This window comes from Rhinopithecus bieti, unplaced genomic scaffold, assembly GCF_001698545.2.
Source record: "Rhinopithecus bieti isolate Rb0 unplaced genomic scaffold, ASM169854v2 scaffold_4639, whole genome shotgun sequence".
NCBI lineage: Eukaryota > Metazoa > Chordata > Mammalia > Primates > Cercopithecidae > Rhinopithecus > Rhinopithecus bieti.
Genome location: NW_016804464.1, coordinates 347,484 through 373,253, shown reverse-complemented (window position 1 = coordinate 373,253; position 25,770 = coordinate 347,484). Strand labels below are relative to the sequence as shown.

Genomic DNA, 25,770 nt, shown 5'->3' with positions numbered 1-25,770 from the left:
GGGTAACTTCCTGATGTTACCATGGCATTTGTAAACTGTCATTGGTGCTGGTGGGAGTGTAGCAGTGAGAACGGCCAGGAGGTCACTCTTGTGGCCATCTTGGGTTTTGGTGGATTTTGGCCAGCTTCTTTACAGCAACCTGTTTTATCAGCAAGGTCTTTATGACCTGTATCTTGTGCCAACCTCCTATATCATCCTGTGGCTTAGAATGCCTTTACTGTCTGGGAATGCAGCCCAGTAGATCTCAGCCTCGTTTTACCTAGCTCCTATTTAAGATACAGTTGCTCTGGCTCACATACCTCTGATAGGACCATCCATGCTCTTTGGTTACTAGATAACCTAGTATAATTTGAAGTCAGGTAATGCAATGCCTACAGCTTTGGTCTTTTGGCTCAGGATTGCTTTGACTATTTGGGCTCTTTTTTGGTTCTGTATGAATTTTAGGGTTGTTTTAGCTAATTCTGTGAAAAATGATGCTGGTATTTTGATAGCAGTTGCATTTAATCTGGAGACTGCTTTGAGCAATATGGTAATTTTCATGATATTACATCTTTCAATTCATGAGCATGGGATGTTTTTCCATTTATTTGTGTCATCTTCAACTTGTTTCCTCAGAATTTTGTAGTTTCCTTGTAGAAATCTCTCATGTCCTTGGTTAAATATATTCACAGGTATTTTTTGTACCTATTTTTAAATGGTATTGTCTTCTTGGTTTGGTTCTCAGCTAAGTTGCTATTGGTTTATAGAAACATTACTGATTTTTGTACATTACTTTTGTATCCAGAAACTTTACTGAATTATTTATCAAATCCAAGAGGTTTTTTGTGGATTCTTTAGGATTTTCTAGATATAAGATCATATCATCAGCAAACAGGAATAATTTGACTTCCTTTTTTCCAGTTTGGATACCTTTTATTTATTTCTCTTGCCTGATAGCTCTGGCTAGGACTTCCGGTACTATATTTAAAAGGAGTGGTGAAAGTGGACATCCTTGTCTTATTCCAGTTCTTATAAGGAACACTTTAAACTTTTCTCTAGTTAGCATGATGTTGGCTGTGAGTTTGTTATATATGGCCTTTACTATTTTGAGGTGTGTTCCTTCTCTGCCTACTTTGTTGAGAGTTTTTATCATGAAGGGATGCTGACTTTTATCAAATGCTTTTTCTATGTCTGTTGAGATGATCATCTGTTTTTTGCCCTTCATTTTGTTGATGTATCACATTTATTGATTTGTATATGTTGAACCGTCCTTGTGTCCCTGGTATAAAACCCATTTGATCCTGGTATATTATCTTTTGATGTGCTGTTGGATTTAATTTGCTGATAATTTGTTTAGGATTTTTGTGTCTGTGTTCATCAGGAATATTGGTCTGTAGTTTTTTTTTGTTGTGTCCTTGTCTGGTTTTGGTATGAATGATACTGGCCTTGTAGATTGAATTAGGGAGAATTTCTTCTTCCTTGATTTTTGGGAACAGTTTCAGGAGGATTGCTTTAGTTCTTTGTATGTTTGGTAGAATTTGGGTGTGAATCTACCTGGTCCTGGGCTTTTTCTTTATGGGAGGTTTTTTACTACTGATTCAATCTCACCACTTATTGGTCTGTTTAGGTTTTCTATTTTTTTCTGGTTTCATCTTGGGAGGTTGTATTTTTCTGGGAATTTATATCGATTTCCTCAGTGTTTTCTAGATTATGAGTGTATAGTTGTTTATAATAATCTTTGATCTTTTGTGTTTCTCTTGTATCACCTGTAATATCTCTTTTTATCATTTCTGATTGTATTTATTTGGATCTTTTCTTGGTTAGTCTAGCCTAGTAGTTTATCAATTTTCTTTATTTTTTTCAAAGAACCAACTCTTTGTTTTATTTATCATTTGTATTGTTTTCTTATCTCTTTTCATTTAGTTCTGCTCTTTGTATTTCTCCTCTTCTGCAAACTTTGAGTTTGGTTTTTCTTGCTTTCCTGTTTTATTGAAGTGTGATGTTAGGTTGTTAATTTGTAATCTTTCTACCTTTTCGATGTAGGCATTTAATGCTTTAAACTTCCCTGGTATCACTGCTTTTGCTGAATCCCACAGGTTTGATGTGTTGTGTTTCCATTTTCATGTATTTCAACATTTAAAAACAATTTTATTTTAATTTATTTGTTGACGCAGTGATCACTCAGGAGCGTGTTGTGTAGTTTCCATGTATTTGTATGGTATCTGAAGCCATCTTGGTATTGACTTCTAGTTTGATTACACTGGAGTCTGAGAAAATACTTGACATGTTTTCATTTATTAAAAATTTGTTGAGACTTGTTTTGTGGCCTAACATATGACCTATCTTAGAGAATTTTCCATGTGCTGATAAGAAGAGTGTATATTCTGCAGTTGTTGGGTAGAATATTCTGTAAAAGTCTGTTAGGTCCATTTGGTATAAAGTCCAATATTTCTCTGTTGATTTTCTGTCTTGATCTGTTTAATGCTGTGAGTGAAGTGTTGAAATCCTCCAGTATTATTGTATTGCTATCTCTTTAGGTCTAATAATAATTGTTTTATGAATCTGAGTGCTCTGGTATTGGGTACATATATATTTAGAATTGCTATATTCTTTTACTGAATTGGTCCCCTTATAATTATATGATGATGACTTTCTTAGTCTTTTTAAGATATTTTTGATTTAAAGTCTATTTTATATGATATGAGCATAGCTAGTCCTGCTTACTTTCAGTTTCTGTTGGTGTGAAATATCTTTTACTTTCGGTCTATGTGTCTTTACAGGTGAGTTTATTGCAAGCAGCATATTGTTGAATGATGTTTTTAAAATTCATTCCACCAATCTATATCTTTTAAGTGGAGCTCTTAATCCATTTATGTTCAGCGTTAACATTGATATGTGAGGTTTTGATCCTGTTACATTGTAAATTGTTTTCTAGTTGTTTTATAAATTTGTTTCTTTTTCTTTGTCTTTTGGCTTGATGGAATTATGTTGTGTTGCTATTTGATTCCTTTCTTTTTTTGTGAGGTTTTTTTTTTCTTTCTTTCTTGTGTTGTCATGGTGAATGTCAACCTTTCATTTCCACGTTTAGGTCTCCTTTGAGCATTTCTTATAGGGCTGATTTGGTGGTCATAAATTTTCTCTGGGAAATACTTAATTTCTCCATTTATGAAGCTTAATCTTGCTGGATATAAAATTCTTGTGGTGGTATGGTGGTGGTTGGGTGGTGGTGTGTTGGGTGGTGGGTGGTGGTGGTTTTCCTTACTTGCACTTTGAAAATGCCAGCCCATTCTCTTCTGGCCTATAAGAATTCTGCTGAGAAGTCCACTGTTAGTCTGATGGGGTTTTCTTTATAGGTAACTAGATGCTTTTTTTCTTGCTAATTTTAAAATTCTTTCTTTTACTTTGACTTCAGACAGTCTGATTATAATACGCTGTGGTGCCTATTCCAAGTCCTTTTTGGAATGTATTTTCCTCAGGATCTCTAGGCCTCCTGTATCTGAATGTCTGAATCTCTTGCTAGACTTGGGAAGTTTTCATCAGTTGTTTCCTTAAATAGGTTTTCTAAACTTTTTGATTTTTCCTCCCCCTCAGGAATACCCATAATTCACAAGTCCAGTCACTTTATGTAGTCACAAACATCTTGAAGTCTTTGTGTTTTTTTATTCTTTTTAAGTTTTTGTCTGACTGGATTATTTCAAAAGACCTGTCTTCAAGTTCTGAGATTCTTTCTTCTGTTCAGGCTTGTCTATTGTTGAAGCTTTCAAATGTATTTTGTAATTCCTTCAGTGAATTTTTCAGTTCTAGAATTTGAAGATATCTATCTCGATAAATTTCTCATTGGTATCCTAAATTGATGTTCTTACTGCTTTGTACTGGTTTTTATATTTCTCTTGCAATCTCATTGAGGTTCTTTAAAATCAGTATTTTTAATTCTTTATCTAGAAGTTCAAGAATTTCTTTTTGGTTAGGACCTATTACTGGAGAATTATTGTGTTCCTTTGAATGTGTCATAATATGTTGCTTTTTCATACTTCCTGTATCTTTACATTGGTTTCTGTGCATCTGGAGTAACAGTCACTACTTCTTATTTTTGAATTTGCTTTCATTGGGTGGAGAGATTTTTATTGAAGATATGTCTATGATGTTGATTGGATAGGACATTTTGGCTTTCCTGCTGGATATGTGCTGTGGCTTTAAGGATTCCATATGATTTCCTTGGCAACAGATAGCCTTAATGTTATCTGTGGATTTTTCTGTGTGTTAGTGTGCAGTTATTGGTGGAGTCTGTGATGAGGTTTTGCTGGGGACTGGAATGCCTGATGGGTCCTTCAGTGGTAGTGGTGGTGGGCTAAATGTGTCTATCATTGTGAGCTGGTGTGGTATATGCTGGCATCCATGTTCGTAGTTCCCAGTCCATGTTCGTAGTTCCAGGTAGGCCAATTCTTTGGCCCCTGGGTGACTCTCTCAAATGCCTGTTGTAGTAGAGGTAGACCATGCAGGTGAGCAGGCTCTTGATCTCCTGGGGAGCCAGGGTGGTATGGGCAATGCGGATAGCAGTAGTAGTGAGAACCTCTTCCCATTCACAAGTGTTGTGCCCTTGTTTTATCAGTTGTTGCAATGGGCTGTACACGTCATCCTCCAGGCCAGTAGGTGGCATTTGCAGGTAACAGCCAGCTGCATTGACAACAGTAGGTTTTATGCCAACCTCTGTTTCTGAGGAGAAGTGCTTGCACAGGTGTCCCAGATGGTGAATTGAGTTGCAGAATTCTCAGGAACCTGGATCCCCCTAACCTCCACCCGGCTCTGTGGAATGGGGCCCAAGTTGAGTGGAGCTGGAGAAGGCAAGCTTATACTCAGGCCTCCCAGTGGTGGGTGCATTCGCCTTCCTTGACGGGGGTGGCAGGGCAGTTCTCAGGCCCCTGGTGAAATTCTTGGGTGAGGGATGACTGTTTCTATGCTGAGGTCTTAATATGGGGAGGGAGGGGCAGTCCGAGCAGCTACAGATTTGGCTTGTGTAAGTGGGACTTGCTTCCCTCTCATGCCCCAGTCCTGGCAGAGTTCCCTGCCGCTCTTGACTGTGGCAGCAGATCAGCCTGTTCAGTCATGGCCATGTTCTGTAACTCAGTCTGGGGCCTTAGGAGATACAACCCAGCTTAATTCCAAGCCTCCATGGCAACTCTCCTCCTGCTCAGGTCCCAAGCGGGTAGGGGGATACCCCAGTCTCAGTATCAGCTGCCCATGCCAGTTTCTCAGTTCTGGTTGCAGGAGTCCAGACTCCTGCTTGAGTCCCAGTTCTTCAAGCCCCGGCCCAAATCTCTGACACCAAAACCTGGCACTGCCACTAGTTCCCAGGACCACCCACAGCTTGTTAAGAGCTGGGATTGAGATTACTGTAGCTGCCTGTATCTGATGGAATGTGTGGTACGTCCCTGGAGCAGTTCCTTCTCTGGTCACTCCCCACGTGAGATCCAGGACTCAGGAGGGCCAAGGTGCTCTCCCACAGCCTGGATTGTACGATTCCCCTGTGGGAACATGGACTGCAGAGGCACACTCACTCACCCTCTCCCCTATTGGGGATTCATTTCCGATTTTCAGCCAGTCCCTGCCACACGGGTTACCTGTTTTCCTTCTCCTTCCCAGACGTTGAAGTTTCCTTTTGCTTTTCTCTTGAACTCCATGCTCCCTCTTGGATAATATATTTAAAGTGTAATTGTCTACACACTATTTTGGTTCTTCTAAGTGGATGAGATATGCTGGAAATGCTTCTAGTCAGCCATCTTGGAGAAAACCTTGAAATTTCTGAAATTCTGTGGATCTTATCCTAAACTCTGTTTTATTGAAAACTTTATGAATTCCTACATCAATACTATACTGTTTCAGTTGTTAATATTTTGTTAAAAGGATCCCTTCTCATTGTTCTTTTCAAAAATAAATATGTTTGGCCAGATGTGGTGGCTCACACCTGTAATCCCAGCTTTCTGGGAGGCTGAGGCAAGTTGAGGTCAGGAGTTCGAGACCAGCCTGGCCAATATGGTGAAATCCTGTCTCTACTAAAAATACAAAACTTAGCTGGGTGTGGTAGTGCATGACTGTAGTTCCAGCTACTCATGAGGCTGAGACAGGAAAATTGCTTGGACCTGGGAGGCAGAGGTTGCAGTGAGCCGAGATCACCCCACTGCACTCCAGCCTGGGAGAAAGAGTGAGACTGTCAAAAAAAAAATTTTTTTTTAAAATTTTTTCTTCTAGATGGCCTGCAGATTCAGCTTGTTAAATTTTGATAAAATTTCTCTTGGGATAGTAATGGCATTTCATTGAATTTACAGATTCATTTCAAAAGAATTGTGATTGATGTATTTACAAAATTAAGTCTTTGTAGTCAGGTGTGTGTATATCTCCACTATTATTATTATATTATTATTACCATTATTTTGAGACAGGGTCTTACTCTGTTGCCCAGACTAGAGTGCAGTGTGTGATCATGGCTCACTGCAGCCTTGACTTCCTGGGCTCAAGCAGTTGTGCCGCTTCAGCTTCCTGTGTAGCTGGGACCACAACGACACCCAGCTAATTTTTGTATTTTTTTTTTGTAGAGATGGCGATCTCACTTTGTTACCCAGGCTGGTCTTGAAATCCTGGCCTCAAGCATTCCTTCTGCCTTGGCCTTCCAAAATTCTGGGATTACAGCCATGAGCCATCACACCTGGCCTCACTTTTATTTTCAATTAAATATTTTAATATTTCAATTAAATATAATTTTAATTATTTCAATTAATATATTTTAGTATATAACATATGAAGATGTTCTAGAAAGGATATGTGGTGAAATATTACTGCAATGTCCCAGCCCTCCTCCATAGAAGCAACCATTATCATTATTTTTTTCTTATCCTTCTGGAGATATTCTATGCCTGTTCAAGCAAAGAGGTGTGTAAAAATAGCATAATAGATGTAACAAGCAATCTTAGAGGTTGTCATCGTCAGGAGCAGGTCCAGCTTTTTTGAGGTCTGCAGTGAAAACTACTTTGGGGGCCTTGTATAAGACAGTGAGTAGCGAGATGTGGTAACACACACCTGGAGTCCTAGCTATTCAGGAAGCTGAGGCAGGAGGATTGCTCGAGCCCAGGAGTTTGAGTTCTGCCTGGGCAGCTATAGCCATATTCTGTCTCAAAAAATTTTTTAAAAACATAGTGAATACCAAATTATGTACAAAATGAGTAGATATTCCGAATGAGAAAAGAAAGCACAATAAATTAGTTTTTCAAAGCTGATAAACACTACAAACATTACAAAAAATCCAGAAAAAAACACTTTAAAAATATTACCTTATACACTTATGTGTTGTAATAATTGTTTTTGCTGCATTTTATTTCATTGTCTCCTATGTCAGTGATTTTGTAAGTCACTTTCTATGTAAATAGAAGGCTAATTTGATCTTTTTCTCCAGTGTTTAAGATATAGTTATTTGAATATGACTCTACACCTTTGTGTCTCGGTGTTGGGTCCTGTTAGTACAGTGGGCAGAAGGAGTATTCCTGGAAGTTGTCCTATACTGAGACAGTTTAGGTATACACAGAAGTTTTGGCAAAAACCACATAAATATATCCCACTAAACCCACTAATGGTATATGTAGCTCAATTTCCTCATGACTTCTCTTAATTACAAAAATGACTTCAGCCACTCCACCATGACCTGGCATAAGGGCAAGTCAGCATGGAAGCAGCAGCAGTCTTGATGGAGTGTGGTTAAAATAGCTTACTATTTGGTGATTCCTAATCTTTTGCTGCTTCAGTATTCATGGAATATCCTTATGTCTTTATGCAAATGTGCGAGTGTTTCTGATAGATGAATCTCTTGAGGTGAAATTGCTGTATCAAAGAGTTTATACAATTAGATTTTTGTAGATATTATTAAATTACCCTGTAAAAGATTGTATCAATTTATATCATCACCAAGATATATAAGACTGTCCGTTTCTCGTACACTTGCTATTTGCATATTACTTACATGAGTGAGGTTCAACATCTTTTCTCATATATTAGGAAATTCTGTGTATTTTCATTTTGTGCATGGTCTATATCTTTTACTGTTTTTATTGGTAATTTTTTCTTATTAATTTGTTGAAACTTGTATATATTAGGGAAATTAATTCTGTTATCTGTTTTCCCCATTCATTGTCTTTTACTTCATAATTTTAATTATGTATACTTTTATTTTCTATGTAGTCCTCTTGAACATACAAAACCCCAAAACACCAAACTCTTGTTTTTCCTATTCTCTACTTTCTACTCAACACAGAAAACCTTTGTGACCCCAGAATGTGGGGGTTATTTCCCCATACACCAAGCAGTACTTCAGTGGACACCAGCTGTGTGTCCTGTAATTCAGTTCAGTTCTGACACTACCTACCTTTCTATTTTCCTAATAGAAACAGTACTACTTACTAAATACTGAGTTTATTTCATATGTATATTCTTGCCTCCTCACCATTTCCATGTGGAGATATGGTACTGGAGAGAGTGTCATATCTCATAGGTTGGGAGCTCAGGACCACCAGACTACCATCTCTCTTCAGGTGGTATAGTCTCAAGTGTAGGGTTCCAGAACTTCTGACTGACTAGCTACAGATTGGGGTTCCCACGATACCCTTGTTGGGTTTTATTAATTTGCTAGAGTGGCTTACAGGGCTCAGGGAAATGCTTACTTAAATGTCGCTATTTATTATAAAGGATATTACAAAGTGTTAAATAGCATAGGGCAAGATACGTGAGAAGGGGCATGGACTTTCCATGTCCTCTCTGGGAACCACCCTGCAGGAACCTGCATGTGTTCAGCTACCTAGAAGCTCTCCTGAACCCTGTCCTTACAAGTTTCTGTGGAGGTTTCATTATGTAGGCATGATTGATTACATCATTGGCCACTGGTGATCAGTTGAACCTTGAGCTCATCTCCCCGTCTGGAGTTTGGGGAACAGAGCTGAAAATTCCAACCCTCTCATGGTTGGTTCCACTGTTGATTAGCCCTCATCCAGAGGCTATCAAGTACCCCATCAAGATTTGTCTTATTATAGAACAAAAGTTGCTCCTGTCACCCAGGAAATTCCAGGAGATTTAGGGGCTCTGTGTCAGGAAACCAGGATGAAGTCCAAAGACAGATTTCACAGTATCACAAGCCAATATGTTTAAATTTTCTTTTGTGGCTTCTGAGTTTGTGTCATACTTAGTCCTCCCTCCAAGATTATATTTTTTAAAAATCTCATGTCTTCTTCTAGTGCTTTTATGGCAGCATTTGGTTTTAATCATTAAATTTTTGATACATATGAAATTTATTTTGGTATAAGAAATGAGATACAAATCCAACATTATTCTTTCCAAGTGATTACAGTTTCTAAGATTTTTTCTTGAGTTACGTATCTTTTCCCTGATTTAATGTCACTTCAGTAGTATGAGAATTTTCATACATATTTGCATCTATAACTGTGCCTCCATTTTTTTTTTTTTTTTTTTTTAGAAATGCCGAGGTTATTTCATATGTACATTCTTGTCTCCCCACCATTTCCATGTCTGACCATTGCTACTACTGTGTCCTATCATAACATTCCATATATGCTTAAATCCAAGCAAATGGTGGATTTCCATCTTGAAAACTAAACAGGCATTTTGGACAACACATTTTTGGCAGTGGAACTTGGACAACATTTATCAGACATATTAGGGAAAATTCTCACTCTACATTGTAAAAAGGACAACTGTATATCAACTGTTACATAAGTGAATAAGATGGAAAAATTTTTAAAACTGTTTAATCTATGTTCTTAAAGAGGCTTTCTCCACTGCCAGAGATCTTGAATTACCTCCTGGTCAGTCATCCAGAAGCAATTCTTTATATAATTGACGAACTTGGCTTCCACTTTGGGAAGAGAACCAGCTTTTTCTGTACTTGCTTGCGTTTTTGCTTTAATGTCTTCTACAGAACTAGGTCCTCTTGGTGTTTTTGAAGTTTGTGTTTTATTTTTTATTTTTTCTCCTGTTTTTTGAAGGATTCTTGATCCTTTGATCTTGGTGTTGATGGTTTTTAATCTTTTCCATTTTGCTTTGATTTTTGTGCATTTTTGGCTGGAGTGTCGCATATAGATTTCTTCACTGGAGCTTATTCTTGTCTCCTCTTCCCTCTCCACAACCCGGGTAACCTTGCTACCAGCTCCAGGGGCAGATTGCTCTCCAGATGTACCTAAGAGTTTCACATCCTCCTCTTCTTGATCTTCTAAGCCTCTCCACCTTCCTCCCCAGCTACTAAGTGCTGTCCCCTGATATGCATGGGCCCTGAACCACACTTCAACCATAAGGCCACGGGTGGTGGTATTTCAAAGCCCCCAAGGGAAATCATTGGCTGTTCAAAGTTGCCACTATTACTTTATTTTTTATTTTGTTGTTATTATTTTTTTGAGACAGAGTCTCGCTCTGTTGCCTCGGCTGGAGTGCAGTGGTGTGATCTCAGCTCACTGCAACCTCCACCTCCTGGGTTCAAGTGGTTCTCGTGCCTCAGCCTCCCAAGTAGCTGGGATTATAGGTGTGCATCACCATGCCCAGCTAATTTTTGAGTTTTTGTATTTCTAGTAGACTGGGTTTAATATGTTGGCCAGGCTGGTCTCGAACCCCTGACCTCAAGTGATCCACCCACCTCGGCCTCCCAAAGTGCTGGGATTACAGGCGTGAGTCATCATGCCCGGCCAGTTGCCAGTATTATTTTAATTCGACTGCCTTCATAATTCATCGTCTCTGTATCAACAATCTGCAGTTCATCAGTAGCACCAGCCTCTTAACTGACCATTCTTAAAGATAACCGATACTCATTTTCATCATTAGCCACCTAAGGTGGTAATCTTTGTCAGCCTTTGGTTCACAATGAGAAACATGGTCCTCAGGCCTTGGGGGCTCATGTTCATGTCCACTGAATCTTCCATGGGGTGGTGGCACACACTTAGGTGGGAGAGAAAGCAGATGGAAATGAACAACTATTGCTTGAGACAACAGCCATGCAAGATTCAATCAAACCAGGCCATTCTTTAATATTTTGTTTCCTTAATAAAATTACATAGTTTTCATCCTAAAGGTTTTATAGTTTACTTGTTAAGTATATATCTCAACTATTTTATTGTTTTTGTAGCTATGAATTAGGTTTTTAGATTTACATTTTCTACTTTTTTTTGTTACGTAAGAGTGACAACAAAAAACATGTTAATCATTTATTCTGCTAGTTTACTAGAGGTTTATATTTCATTCTAATAGTTTTCAGCTTATTCTTTTGGCTTTTATTTTCTTTTAAAATTATTTAAGTAATGCAGTAACATTATTAAAGAATCAAACCATATCAACAAAGTAAACCTCCTCCTTTATTACCCCTTCCCCATTCCCACCCCTTTCCTCAGAGGATAACCATTATTAGTTTAGTGTGTATACTTACAGGTGTCTTCAAAAAGCATTTACATACATGTACATCTAAAAATAATTTTTTCATTAGCAGTTATTGTATCATCTAGTTTGCTCTGCAAATTGCTTTTTGACATTATTGTATTTAAATTTCTCTCTGTTTGTACATACAGGACTATAATCAGTATTTAAATGCCCAAAAGCGATGTTTATCAAACTTGAATGTGCCTGCAAACCACCTGGAGATTTTGTTAAAATGCTGAAACCGATTCAGAGGGTTTGGGGTGGGGAAACAGAGATTCTGTATTTCTAATAAGCTCCCAGATGATGCCAGTACTGTTGGTCCTGTACTATACTTTGAGTGGGAAGGCTGTAACATATGCTTTAGACCTATTGTAGTTTGTGTAATTATTATTCCTGTTCATGAAATCACTGGAGTCCCTTCCCACTACAGATAGTACAGTAATGCACATTGGAATTTCTCCAGGCGAGAGAGATTTTCTTGAATGTTTTAAGTAGACAGTCATTGCTATGATGTGTGTGGTAGGGGCGGGGGTGGATTTCTCCAGCCCTTTTCCTGTATTTGTATTTTGTTTGTTTTCTTATTTCTTTTCTTTTTTTTTTTCTTTTTATTTTTTTGAGACAGAGTCTCACTCTGTTGCCCAGGCTGCTGGAATACAGTGGTGCAATCTCAGCTCACTGCAACCTCCACGTCCCATGTTCAAGCGATTCTCCCACCTCAGCCTCCCAAGTAGCTGTGATTACAGGCACCCACCACCACATCCAGCTAATTATTATTATTATTGGTTTGTGTGTGTTTTTTTTTCTGAGACGAAGTCTTGCTCTGTCACCCAGGTTGGAGTGCAATGGCACGATCTATCTCGGTCCATTGCAACCTCCACTTCCTGGGTTCAGTCGATTCTCCTTTCTCAGCCTCCCAAGTAGCTGGGATTACAGGCACATGCCACCACACTCGGGTAATTTTTTGTATTTTTGATAAAGACGGGATTTCACCTTGTTGGCCAGGGTGGTCTTGAACTCCTAACCTCAAGTAATCTACCCGCCTCAGCCTCCCAAAATGCTGGAATTACAGGCATGAGCCACCATGCCCAACCTCTTTTTCTTATTTCATTAAATTAGCTAGGACGTGCAGTAGAATGTTGAATAGCTTCATTGATAGTTACTCTCTGATAGGAATATGAAATTGGTACAGCCTTTGGTGATATTTATCAAAATCTAAAATACAGAAACACCTTGACTTAGTTATTCCCTTTGAGAATCTGTTCTAAAATCCTTGCACATGCATACAAAGATATGTACAAGGATGCATATTGCAGCCTGTAGTAGAAAAATGAAAAGTAACCTTAACTGTGCATTAATAGAATAATTACATTGGGATATGGACATACGATTGACCTACTATGCTGTGTATGTGGCTACATGTATACTAATATGCAATATTATTAAGAGAGAAATACAAGTTGCAGAAAATTAGTTATTGGTTGACTCAGTCTATATTTTATTTTTTAGAAGTGGGGGTCTTGCTAAGTTGCCCAGATTGTAGTGCAGTGGTATAATCATAGCTCACAGCAGCTTCGAACTCCTGGGCTCAAGGAGTCTCCTGCCTTCACCTCCTGAGTGACTGAAACTGGAGGCATGTTCCACATGCCTGGCCAATTTTTTATTTTTTTATTTTATTTTTTGTAGAGATGGGGTTCTCACTACGTTGCCTAGATTACAGTCTATATTTTAAAACAAGTATGTGTGTGTGTATGTGTGATGTGTTTTAAATACATAGAAAATGTTTGGACAGTTCACACACCAAAATATGAATAGTATTTCTCTCTAAGGAGGGTAGTGGTATTGACAGGTGGTTTGAAGCTTGATAAAGGGGAGGCTTTTACGTTTTCTATGTTCTGTACACCTTTTATACTGAGTAATTTTCACCTTCTTAAATTTGAAAATGATAAAAAGGAAAGTAGAGAGATGGAGAAAAGAAAGAAAACGATACTGTCAGTTAACAGAAAAATACCAACTGTAGAACAGTAGGGAGAATCAGAGAGCAGGTAAATTCAAACCATCCAGCAGTCAGTAATTTTCTTAAATAGTCAACAAGCGTGGTAAAAAATCAAATGGTACAAAAACATATATGGTATTGTTAGAGTCTTGCCAATGCACTACAATGTAGCAGTCTCTTGTGAGGTATCACCTGGAGTTCAGAGTTCTTTGTCTCAGTGACCAAGAGAATTAAGGGGCGTGGACAGAAACGGTGAGGTTGGAGCAAAAGTTTAATAAGTGAAAGAAGAAAGCTCTCCACAGCAGAGAGGGGACCCAGAAGAGGGCTGCCGTTTTTACAGTTGAATGCGGAGGCTTTTTATAAGAAACCGTTGAGGGCTGGGCATGCCATTTACATAATGTGCAAATTTCTGACAGCTCCACCCCGTCCTCCTAATGCACATGCAGGCCCTTAGCTTGAGTTATTGCACATTGCTTTGTTCCCCTTGCTGCACATGTGTCAGGAGACGGGATTTTCCATTGTGGGCATGTCTGGGCAAGTCACCTATGTAGCCTTTCTTACCTGTGTGGCTGTGGACATGTCTTAGGCAAGCCCCCCTATGCAAGTTCCCTTATCTGTGCCTGCAGCTTGATGTTTCAGGTGGTTCTGTTTGAAATAATTCAACTGAGGACCCACCCTAACTGCCTACCTTACCGGGTTATTCCTTTATCCTCTCTCAGTACTGTGATACCACCCCCATACCTGCTATGATGGCTCCTCTCTAAAAACAGAAAATAGCTGCCGTGCGCGGTGGCTCACGCCTGTAATCCCAGCACTTTGGGAGGCCGAGGTGGGCGGACCATGAGGTCAGGAGATCGAGACCATCTTGGCTAACACGGTGAAACCCCATCTCTACTAAAAATACAAAAAATTAGCCGGGCGTGGCGGCGGGCGTCTGTAGTCCCAGCTACTCGGGAGGCTGAGGTAAGAAAATGGCGTGAACCCGGGAGGCGGAGCTTGCAGTGAGCTGAGATCGCGCCACTGCACTCCAGCCTGGGTGACAGAGCGAGACTCCGACTCAAAAAAACAAAACAGAAAATAGCAAGTGTTGGTAAGGATATGGAGAAATTGGAACCCTTTTGCACTTTTGGTACAGCGAAAAGCATAGTCGCTGGTAAAAAGTATGGTGGCTTCTTAAAAAATGAAAAACTAGAGCTGGGCGCGGTGGCTCAAGCCTGTAATCCCAGCACTTTGGGAGGCCGAGATGGGCGGATCACGAGGTCAGGAGACCGAGACCACCCTGGCTAACACGGTGAAATCCCGTCTCTACTAAAAAATACAAAAAACTAGCCGGGCGAGGTGGCGGGCGCCTGTAGTCCCAGCTACAGGCTGAGGCAGGAGAATGGCGTAAACCCGGGAGGCGGAGCTTGCAGTGAGCTGAGATCCGGCCACTGCACTCCAGCCTGGGCGACAGAGCGAGACACTGTCTCAAAAAAAAAAAAAAAAAAAAAAAAACTAGAATTAGCGTTTGAACTAACAGTTTCTCTTCTGGCATGTTACCAAACTGAACTTTGATCTGCTCACCCAGTGCAGCAAAGCTAAACACTGACATTGGGATTGCAGCAAGAGAAACAGAGATGTTTATTGCAGGGCACCAAACAAGGAGAATCGGGTAGCTCATGCTTAAGACCTGAACTCTCCAATGGCTTGCAAGCAGGAGTTTACGAAAGCAGGGGAAAATTTCAGGAATGTAGAAGTTACAGGCAAAATCATAAGGCAATACATGGAGGTTATACATTGGCCTGAAAAGGCAGGAAATCTTGAAGTGGGATTTACAGGTCATAGGTAGATTTTCTGATTTGCAGTTCATTAAGGGAGAGAAGTTTTGTTTTAAAATTTGAGGGTCGGCAGAAAAGAATATTAGCTCTGGCTCATGGGTGTGACTTTTCCCAAGTCCCTCAGGAAGAACTTTAGGACAAAGATGTTCAGTCCTCAGTTCCCCCTTATCTGAGGTTTACATGCCAACACATCCATTTGGTGGGGTTCAGGTTTCTGAAAAACAAGCCAGGGACATGTGTTAAGATGTTACCTTTAGTTTCTATAGGGAACCAAACATCCCACCACTCTAACTTCCTTGGCTATTATTTTAAGCTGCTATTACCCTCTTGCTTATCAAGTTGCTCATTTGCTTCTCAGGTCCAGCTAGGTGCCTGGAACTTCTCTTGAAGGAACTCAAGATTTTCCTTTATTTCCGTGCTGGGGGCCGGGGAGGCCCACAGGCCCCTCAAGGGTGCTCCATCTCAGGTGCATGTTCAAAAGAATTGAAAGTAGGGTCTCAGAAATATATTTCTACACCCATATTCACAGCTGCATTATTCACAATAACTGAAACATGGAAACAACCCAAGTGTACGATGATGAATGAATGGATAAGTTAGATGTTGTATATACATACAATATTGAGACATCAAGCAAAGATTGAGTATGTTTAACCTTGTTAAAGAAGTGGAGCCTATATTTAATAAAGGTTTTTGTGAATTTTTCAAAATAAAAGTTAATATATAGAGTACAGTTTTTCAAAGTTAAGAGCTTTAGACCCTAAGACTCCAAGTTTGAGGAATATTGCATTAGAATTAAATCATGTGATCACAGAGCTAACATGTAAACATGAGCACAAATGTTGGTGCTGAAATTTCATGTTCATTAAAATTTTACATCATCATAAACATTTAAAAGCAAAATTTAAAATTCATGCAGAAAGTCAGACATTGAAGAGTGGACTTAGGAGAAACAACACAAAACATTGAATCCTTAAGAAACTTGAGAATCCTTGAAAAAAATTCTAATATGCGTTAGCACCTATTACGGTTTAGGCCCCTGGGATTTCGATAGTAAATAGGACAGTCAAGGGCTAGAAACAGGGAAAAGTGAGGGACTGTGTGTCAGGAAATGCTTCTTTAAGGAAATACTTTTTTTTTTTTTTGAGATGGCGTCTCCCTCTGGTGCCGAGGCTGGTGTGCAGTGGCACAATCTCGGCTCACTACATCCTCTGCCTCCCAGTTGATTCTCCTGCCTCAGCCTCCCAAGTAACTGGGTTTATAGGCATGCACCACAGCATCCGCCTAATTTTTGTATTTTTAGTAGAGATGGGGTGTCACCATGTTGGCTAGGTTGGTCTGGAACTCCTGACCTCCAGTGATCCACCTGACTTGGCCTCCCAAAGTGCTAGGATTATAGGCATGAGCCACCGTGCTGACCAAGAAGTACTTTTAATTAGGATCAGATGGATGAGTGCCTATTAACTAAATTGAAGGCCAGCGTAAGGAAAAAACAATGAGACTAGGGGCAGGGTTGGGATGAAAGGAGAGAAATACAATTTCATAGTCAAGTGGAAACATTGTTATAATATTACTTCAGTTATGATGTCACCTGTTTCTCCTGGAGGTTAAGGAGAAGCCTGTTCACCTTCATTGGAATGGGAAGCTTTCTCAAGAAATGTCAGAGGATTCAAATATATTCCTGCTTTGTTAGTTGAATCAGTACCAATAGCAAATTTGTGATTAGACTGTCAAACAAAATCCCTGAAGGGATTTCACACTGTTATATGCTTGGTTTTTATTTGTTGGGTTTTTTTGTTTTTGTTTTTGTTTTTAACAATGTAGATGTAAATTTGTGAATTACAGAAAAGAAGCAGTTTTAATATAAAATGGACAAAATTGATTTCTTTCTCTGCTTACAGAGCTTAATAAGAATCTCAATCCATAAACCTTTAAAATGAAACAATAGAAACTCCAACAATTCAGCGCTAATGTAAATGAAAACGGTTATCTTCCAAATCATAGCATAATAAAGTAACCTTGAAACATTGGCGTTGGCACTATATTGTTTTCTATTTTAATTAAATGGCAATTTTCAGCATTATGTAACAGTGATGGAATTAAGTGATGTTTCTAGTAAAAAAATTTTGCAAGTATAATATATTTTAGTATTAAATTCTACTTGTACATTTAGCAATTAAAATTATTCTTGAAATGATGATGGCATTTGAAGGGATAGGGAGCTGTCAAAGAGGATTTGAAGCTTAATTATCTCTTTGGTAACAAAATGCATAATCTTCCATTACAACACTTATTTTCTTATGGTAATTGACTCATTTGTTCTCTGGTTATCAATTTAACTTCCCAACCACAAACATGTGCTCTTACATTGTGTTTAATTGGTGTGAATACTATCTACAGAGTAGTTAAAATCCAGAGAACATTTTAAGGGCATTATTTTATAATTGATGAAAGGGAAAGTAATGATTAATTGAACATTGCTTATGATGGTTTTTTTTCTAATAGTCTGTGAAAGTCTGTTTACTAAAAATGCATACTGAAATAATCCGCCCCCCCCCCCTCCTTTTTTTTGAAGAGGATTTTGCTGTGTTTTCCAGAGTAATTACTTACTCTGCCCTAGGGGGAGCCTCAGTTCTTTCAGTTCTTTAGACTCAAGGAATATGTTAATTCCTTGGAAACATGGCACCTTAGTCGTTAAGAGTATAGGCTTTGAAGATAGAAAAAAATTAGTATGCTGTCATTTACAATCTAAATAAGAGGAGTGGGGACAAATTGTGGGTGTGGGTATGTGCTTATAATTTTCATAATGGAATAATAAACTATAGATTTACCAATAGGGTAAAGGAGGAAATAGGATGAGAGAAACAGGGTTAGAAGGTATGTAGGTTTGTTTGAATATACCTTGTCTTTATAGATTTAAACATTTACAAAGTAGTTCCTGAAAATGGAAAGTAAAATGAAACAGGTGACTCCAAAGGTATATCCAGTTGGTAATATAGCCACATAGAAAGTTACAATTCTAAGTAAATTCTAAGTATGTGGAATTATAATTCCATATAAATTTAAAATTGTAATTGGACTATAATGTACCTAGTGGGATTTACTCTAAGGACACAACTGCAAAAAATCTTAAGTTGTTTTCTGTTATCGTATTGTTGGTACAAATGTTTATTCGGAGACCATGGGTGTAGGATAAAGTAAATGAGTAATTATGTTAGTGTCATTGAGAACAGAGATTTTTGGCTTGAGAGGAAAATATAGATGTAAAATTAAGAAGATTCAGCTAAAACCTACAGTCTTAGACTTAACTGGAAACGTTAGTAGAAAATCATGATGAAGTTTATACTTAAAAAATACAGAATTGCTGACTTTGTCCACAAAAAGGGCCTCAGAGCAATGACCATAAACTGAAGACCAGTAGAGTCATGTGAAAAAGGACTCAGGAGCTTTCACTGTGTTCAGATTTCCTCCGTTGGTCAAATATGGGATAGTTTAAGAATCAAAAGAATAATAACTTCAGTAAATTGAAACTAACCAAATATATCTTAAACTAAGGGCACTTAATACTTAAACAAAAAATCCTCAGCAATCACCTTTGGGAGAGGATATTAGAAAACCAGCTCACTGTTTTGAAAACGTAAGTGAAGGGAAAAAAAATCAAGCATTTATTCTGCCCCTTTTCAAAGAACTGTACTTTAGGATAACCGAATAATTGTAGGGTTGTCCTAATAATTGAGGGGATATAATAATAAGTAATATAAGGGATATTTCTCTTTATAGAATGAGTGATAGAATAAGACTGTTACTATTTTGCACTGCCTGATGGGCAGTGATAACCAAAGGCTGTTAACATCACCAAAAGACAGATAGACACACATGATGAACCTCCTGATAGATGCACATGGAACTGCCTATGAAGTAGTGTCGTGTGGGGGGTGGGGCGGGGAACTAGCCTGACTCCAATCAAGGTTCTACATTTAACTGTGAGCTTTCAGAAATAACATGTTAAATACCACTATGGCAATGTAGTCAGCAAAAGACAGATTGCAGGGAAACCTTATATTACAAATGACTTGGTTTCTTAAACAAATTTCAAATAAAAGATAAAGAGGAATCTGTAGATGCAAAAAAAAAAAAAAAAAAAAAAAAAACCAAAAGAAACAAATTAACACCAGTGAATGCATCTTGTTTGCCCAATTGGAATGAAGTAGATCATTTTTAAGAACACAGAGGCCAGAGGCAGTGGCTCACGCCTGTAATCCTAACACTTTGGGAGGCTGAGGTAGGAGGATCACTTGAGCCCAGGAGTTTGAGACTAGCCTAGGCAACATAGTGAGACCTCCTGTGTACAAAAAAATCAAAAAATTAGCTGGGTGTGGTAGTGTGTTCCTGTAGTCTCAGCTACTTGAGCGGCTGACGCAGGAGGATTACTTGAGTCTGGGAAGTCTTGGCTGCAGTGAGCCATGATCACGCCACTGCACTTCAGTCTGGGCAACAGAGTGAGAACATTGGCCAATTAGTGAAATGTGAATACCAACTGGATAATAGGTGATAATAAGAAATTATTATTGTTGTTATTGTTATTATTATTTGAGACAGAGTCTTGCTCTGTCACCCAGGCTGGAGTGCAGTGGCACAATCCTGGCTCGCTGCAACCTCTGCCTCCTGGGTTCAAGCGATTCTCCTGGCTCAGCCTCCCGAGTAGCTGGGACTACAGGCATGAGCCAGCACGCCTGGCTAATTTTTGTATTTTTAATAGAGACAGGGTTTTGCCAAGTTGACCAGGCTAGTCTTGAACTCCTGACCTCAGGTGATCGCCTGCCTCAGCCCCACTAAGTGCCAGGATTACAGGTGTGAGCCACCGCACCCGGCCAGTAAATTATTTTAGATACCAGCCTGATAATGGTATCATGGTTATGTTTAGAAATGAGAGTTCTTGGGTTATAGAGGTACTCAAATATTTATATGTGAAATAATGTAATACCTGGAGTTTGCTTTCAAAATAATGTGTGTGGGGTAGAGGTTGGGAATGGAATGGATTAAGGCATAGATGAATCAGTATTGACCATGACTTGATAATTGTTGAATCAACATAATAGGTACGTGGGATTTATTCTATCCTCTTAAATAAAAAGTTTTTTAAAAGAATATAGGTTTTGGAGTCAGACTGCCTAGGTTCAAATTCCAGATCTGTCACTGACTAAGCCTTATGCTATGGAGTTAGCTTCTCTGTGTATTAGTGTCCTTGTCTATAAAATGGAAATAATATAATAATAACTACATAATAGAATTGTTGTGGGAACTAAATGGTTATAAGTGGAAAGCACTTATGAATGTTAGTTTTGCTGTGTTAATTATCACACATCAAAGATATATGTTAAAGTTATAAATCATTGGCTAAAGATCTTAGTGTACTTAGGAATAGTCTAGTTGAATTCCTTATTTAGTAACCCAGGGATTTGAAACCCACATTTAGTAAAATGTCCAGTGGTAGAACCAGAACTCAACTTTATGTCTCTTGACTCCTAGCCTTTACAACTGCTTTACAGTAAATAATTATCAAAGAATATCCAAGAATCAAAAGACAAAAGTTTTACAAATTTAGTTGAATGATATAATGACTTTTAATGATAATTCATGAGTCAGGCAGCATCTCATCTAAAGAACAGAGATAAGCACTACACTGGGCAGGCAGAACAGTTAGTTTTTGCAGGGTAACTTGAGGAGGAACAAAGAAATAAAGTGGGTTGGTTAACATCAGTTGCTTCAGATTACTTTCATTGTAAGGGTCAAAGCAGAAGGGACTTTCTTATGATGGCTAAAAGTGTCCCATTTGGGGATTTGACACACACACACTCTCCTGATTTCTCAGAAGGTCACGTAAATAACTGAGGTTCAGTTTGGTGATGTGCAACTTTAGCATGAGTGACTTCACTTTGGTTCAGTCTGTTTGATTTGATCTGTAGAGTAGAAGCTCAGTCCATATTAGTAGCCTCCCATAAATTTTATTTAACACAAGTAAGCTTAAGTAACCTAGTTCTAAATAAAAAGACTCACAATTGCAAACATGCTCAGTTTTCCTGCATCTAAAATGTATTGCAGTTCAGATGAAAACTCCAAGTTCTTGTTTGTCTGTTTACTTTGAGAAAGAACAGACAAACTTAACATAAGATGAGTCTAAATTTATCTAGGGGGTGGAACACTAAACAAACATGTTAGAAAAATTTTGAGGAAGTAAAGGAAGAATATTTGTTCCACCATATATTATAACCTATTGCATAGTTACAATAATTTTATGGTTCTGGCCCAGGAATAGACAGATGGATGAAACCAATTAGTGTCCTGAAATAAACCCCCAAGAGTACACAGATTTTAGTATTAAATCTTTCAAATCAGTCATTCTTTTTGGAATGACTGATCTTGTCACTTAGATACATGTAAAGCTGGATACTTAGTAAGTCTAGATTGTTTTGTAGAAATAGAAGAAGAACATACAAGTGAATATTGTTATAGTACAGAAGAAGGGAAAGCCTTTGGAGTAAAAATAGTGAAATACAGATGCTAAAATGGAGAAGACTTATACATTTTACCATATGAAAACATAAAACTTTGTTACAATAGATGCCTTAAGTTAAAGACAGAAGAGGAAACAAATATTGGCAGCATGAAGATAAGGGGTTCATAGCTTACTGTATTAGTCAGGGCCCAGTTAGGAGCCAGAAACTATACTAGGCATTTTTGAACAGACAAAATTTAATATAAAGAATTATTAATGGCCAGTCGTGGTGGCTCACACCTGTAATCCCAGCACTTTGGGAGGCCGAGGCAGGTGGATCACCTGAGGTCAGGGGTTCGAGACCAGCCTGGCCAACATGGTGAAACCCCATCTCTAGTAAAAATACAAAAATTAGCCAGGCGTGGTGGTGCATGTCTGTAATCCCAACTACTTGGGAGGCTGGGGCACAAGAATCGTTTGAATCTGGGAGGCGGAGATTGCAGTGAGCCAGGATCATACCATTGCACTCCAGCCTGGGCAATAGAGCAAGACTCCATCTCAAAAAAAAAAAAAAAAAAAAAAAAAAAAATTATTAACTATTAAAATCTGCTTACTAAAAGAGGGCAAAATAGGACATTAAAGAATACAAAAATAGTAAATATAGGGATTAGCTATGACTACCTCTTGAGCTGAGGGAGAGAATCCGAAAATCAGGAAGACTGTTGTTCAGACCTTGTTGGAGACAGTGTAGCTGCTGCCAAAGGACATAGCTATGGGCCAAAGCTGGGGCACAGGAAATCCCCTGCTGGGAGGCCTCAGAGCTGGTGTGCAGAAGACACCTGCTGGGGTGCTGTGGGCTGGACAGATGATAAGCAGAAAGTTGCCCACTGGGATGACATGAGTTGGAGCTGGTGTACAGGACCCTATCCAGTGGGATGCAGTGTGTCAGAGCTGGTGCACAGAAAGCCACATGCTGGAGTAAGCTAGAGAAACTTACAAGAGGGTGATCATTATTGGGTCTTTCACAATCAGCCTCACCATAGGAGCAAAAAGAAGAGCATCTTCCAATCTGAAAATTAAGCCCATCACTCTGCTTTGCTGTGCAGTGTTTTCCTAGTGCTGTTAACAAAGCACCAGCTGACAAAAGTCCATATCCACTACTGCAAAGAAGGACAGGTTTTGGAGCTGAGAGCCTTGAAATAATAACTCTCATTATGCAAAAAGCTCTTATATATAGATAAGAAAATTATAACTACTCTAATTGGAAAAACGGCAGCATATTTATATACATAATTCACAAAAGAATAAATATAAATGGCTTGTCATTGTTTGAAAGAATCAAGTCAAATTCACTATTAATAGATTTCCTTGATTTCATCTTGTTGTACAGATTTATGTTTTCTGGATCTTCCATCACTGTGAATGTATGTTGTTTCTTAAGATTATACATGATTTCCCTCCTTGGGGGAGGTTCTGCTTGCCTGGGGTTCTGCCTCCTCTCTGTACTGTTGTTCTTCATTTACCTAAGTTATATAGCTAGTTTAGATCTCCAGGGCCTGCTCTAGACAGTGCAATGGGTTTAAAAAGTTCTTTTTTAAAAAAGGAAAAGGAGATTGGAAAGACATAAATAAAACTCTCTCTACTCACAGACAAGCATGATTGTGTAGATAATCCCCAAACTGTATTTACAGAAGCTGAAACAACTCATAATGAGAGAATTTAGGATGGCCACAGGATAAAAGGTTAATACACATAAATCAATTTCATTCCTACATACTAGCAGAGAACAACTGGAAATTTTTAAAAATTTAAAGTACCACTTAGAATAGCATCAAAACTATTTGAAATACCTAGGTATTTATCTAACAAAGCATGAAGGAGATTTGCTTACTGAAATCTATAAAACATTTATGAAAGAAATCAGACTTAAATAGAGAGATAAACCTGTGTTCAGGGAAAAGAAGACAATATTTTTAAGATGTCAAGTTGCCACAAATTCAACACAATCCCAATCAAAATCCCAGCAGGCTGGGCAGATTTTAGGTCAACTGTAAATAAAGCTGCTGTCATTGCCATTGTTGTTGTTATTTCATAGAAGTAGCCTGCAATGGAGTTTGCTGCTTTGTGATGTAGGGAGTTCCTGTCATTCACACTTTTCAAACACGGATCATTAAGACCCTTTTTCAAGGATGTCATACAGGAAATGACATCATTCGGTAGGATGCTGGACTAGATGATCTACTTCAACGCTTCTAATTAAAAATATTGTGATCTATTATTTGTAAGTTAGCAATTTACAACTGTGGGGCATGTGGAAAGGGAGCTACTGGAATATTCAGACTTTTTCAAATATAATTATCCTTTCTCCATCACCCTGGAAAACCATTGCATATAATGAGGGGTCTTAGTAATAGGAGTGTGTTGCATGAGTGAGCTGTTTAAGGACTCTAATGTGACATTTGTTTTACTTTTTGTTGTTGTTGTTCTTATCAAGCTGACTGAAAAAGAAAGTTTTATCAATCTTTTCAACCTTTGAATTCTAATTATAGCTCTTAGAAAATTGTATAAATCTTAGGAAAGTAGTCTTTAATATTTATTTTAGACATTTTAATTTCTCCAATATAGTCAGCTTAGTAAATAATTCCAAATAAGGAAACTCAGAAATTATCTTTTAAAACAGTTAGTTGTACCAGCAAATCATTTTTTAGAGATAATTATATTCCTAATATGTATTTTAGTATATATTTATGTTATGCTTTTCCAAAATATGTGGAAGTTTCAAATAATGAGTAAAATCCTGTGGATTTTATGATTTAAAAAATTGGTTGAAATATGAATAGCTGACTAGTTCTATTTTCATTAATGTCTTAATTTCCTTTTTTATTTTAAAGCTCAACCTGAATTCCTGAAGCAGCCTACTAATATATATGCTCACGAATCTATGGATATTGTATTTGAATGTGAAGTGACTGGAAAACCAACTCCAACTGTGAAGTGGGTCAAAAATGGGGATATGGTTATCCCAAGTGATTACTTTAAGATTGTAGTAAGTATTTTTCAAAGAAGTATGTTTATTTCTGTAACCTTTAGATATTTTAAATGTAGTCACCAAGAGATCAGTTATCTTATATATACTAGTTTATGTGCTGCAAGTGAAATAGAAAAATTCACATAGAATGTAATGTCTTCATTGGCTGATGAGAAAGCTGAGCCCAGAAATATTTTGGTAGCTTATGTAAGATCACATAGCAAGGCAGTGGCTTACCTAAGCCTAGAGTCTAGACTCTTTCTTGAACACACTGGCACTCTGAAACACAGCTGTCACCATTTTCTGGCAGATGATTAGCACACACGTGTGTGTGTGTGTGTCCCCAGTTGTCTCCACAGCTCTCTGTTCAAGAAGCAGAAATCTTTCCACACTTCCTCTTGAAGTGTGGAAAGATGATCCTTTTGAAAAACATAATATGTAAGAATGCAACTGACTATACAAAGCTTAACCTTAAATCATATACTGATGCCAGACCCTTTAAAATAAGGATGACCCAGTGTCAGACAATTGTTGTCACAATAGTTACAAAGATTCTTTTTTAAAATGCATTTAAAAGTGTCAAATGTATTTAAGAACACTCAGCCATAATTGTTTTTTAATATACTTTATATATAGTAAATGCTTTGTAGATATTACCTACTAATATTATCATCAATATCTAACATTTTAGTAATAGATTTATCCAGCTTTAGTAATAAAGATTAATGACATACCTTGAGATCTATACATGACATTCATAAAATGATCAGAACTGTAGTTGTTAAAGACATAATATCTCATTACAAATTTGTCATACAAGTAATTCATTCTTAGAAATATACTTTCTGTTTTTGAAATGCATGATCTCCTGTTACAAAAAGTAATTCACAAGTATTTAACATTATAAAGCAATCTGTTATAGCTAAAATAGTCTTTTAAAAATCAATATTTGAAAACTTTAGAAAATTTTTAAACCATATTTATTATACCAATAACAATAGTTAAT

General features: G+C 38.0%; 1 protein-coding gene across 1 annotated transcript in view; it reads left to right on the top strand.

Annotated features, from left to right (window-relative positions):
- The window catches only part of NEO1 (neogenin 1), a 198,651-nt gene that overhangs the window by 43,005 nt on the left and 129,876 nt on the right, over positions 1 to 25,770 (top strand). Inside the window, exon 6 of the mRNA XM_017868541.1 lies at positions 24,628 to 24,782. Within this exon, the coding sequence (XP_017724030.1) occupies positions 24,628 to 24,782 (155 nt within the window). The remainder of the gene's footprint in view (positions 1 to 24,627; positions 24,783 to 25,770) is intronic.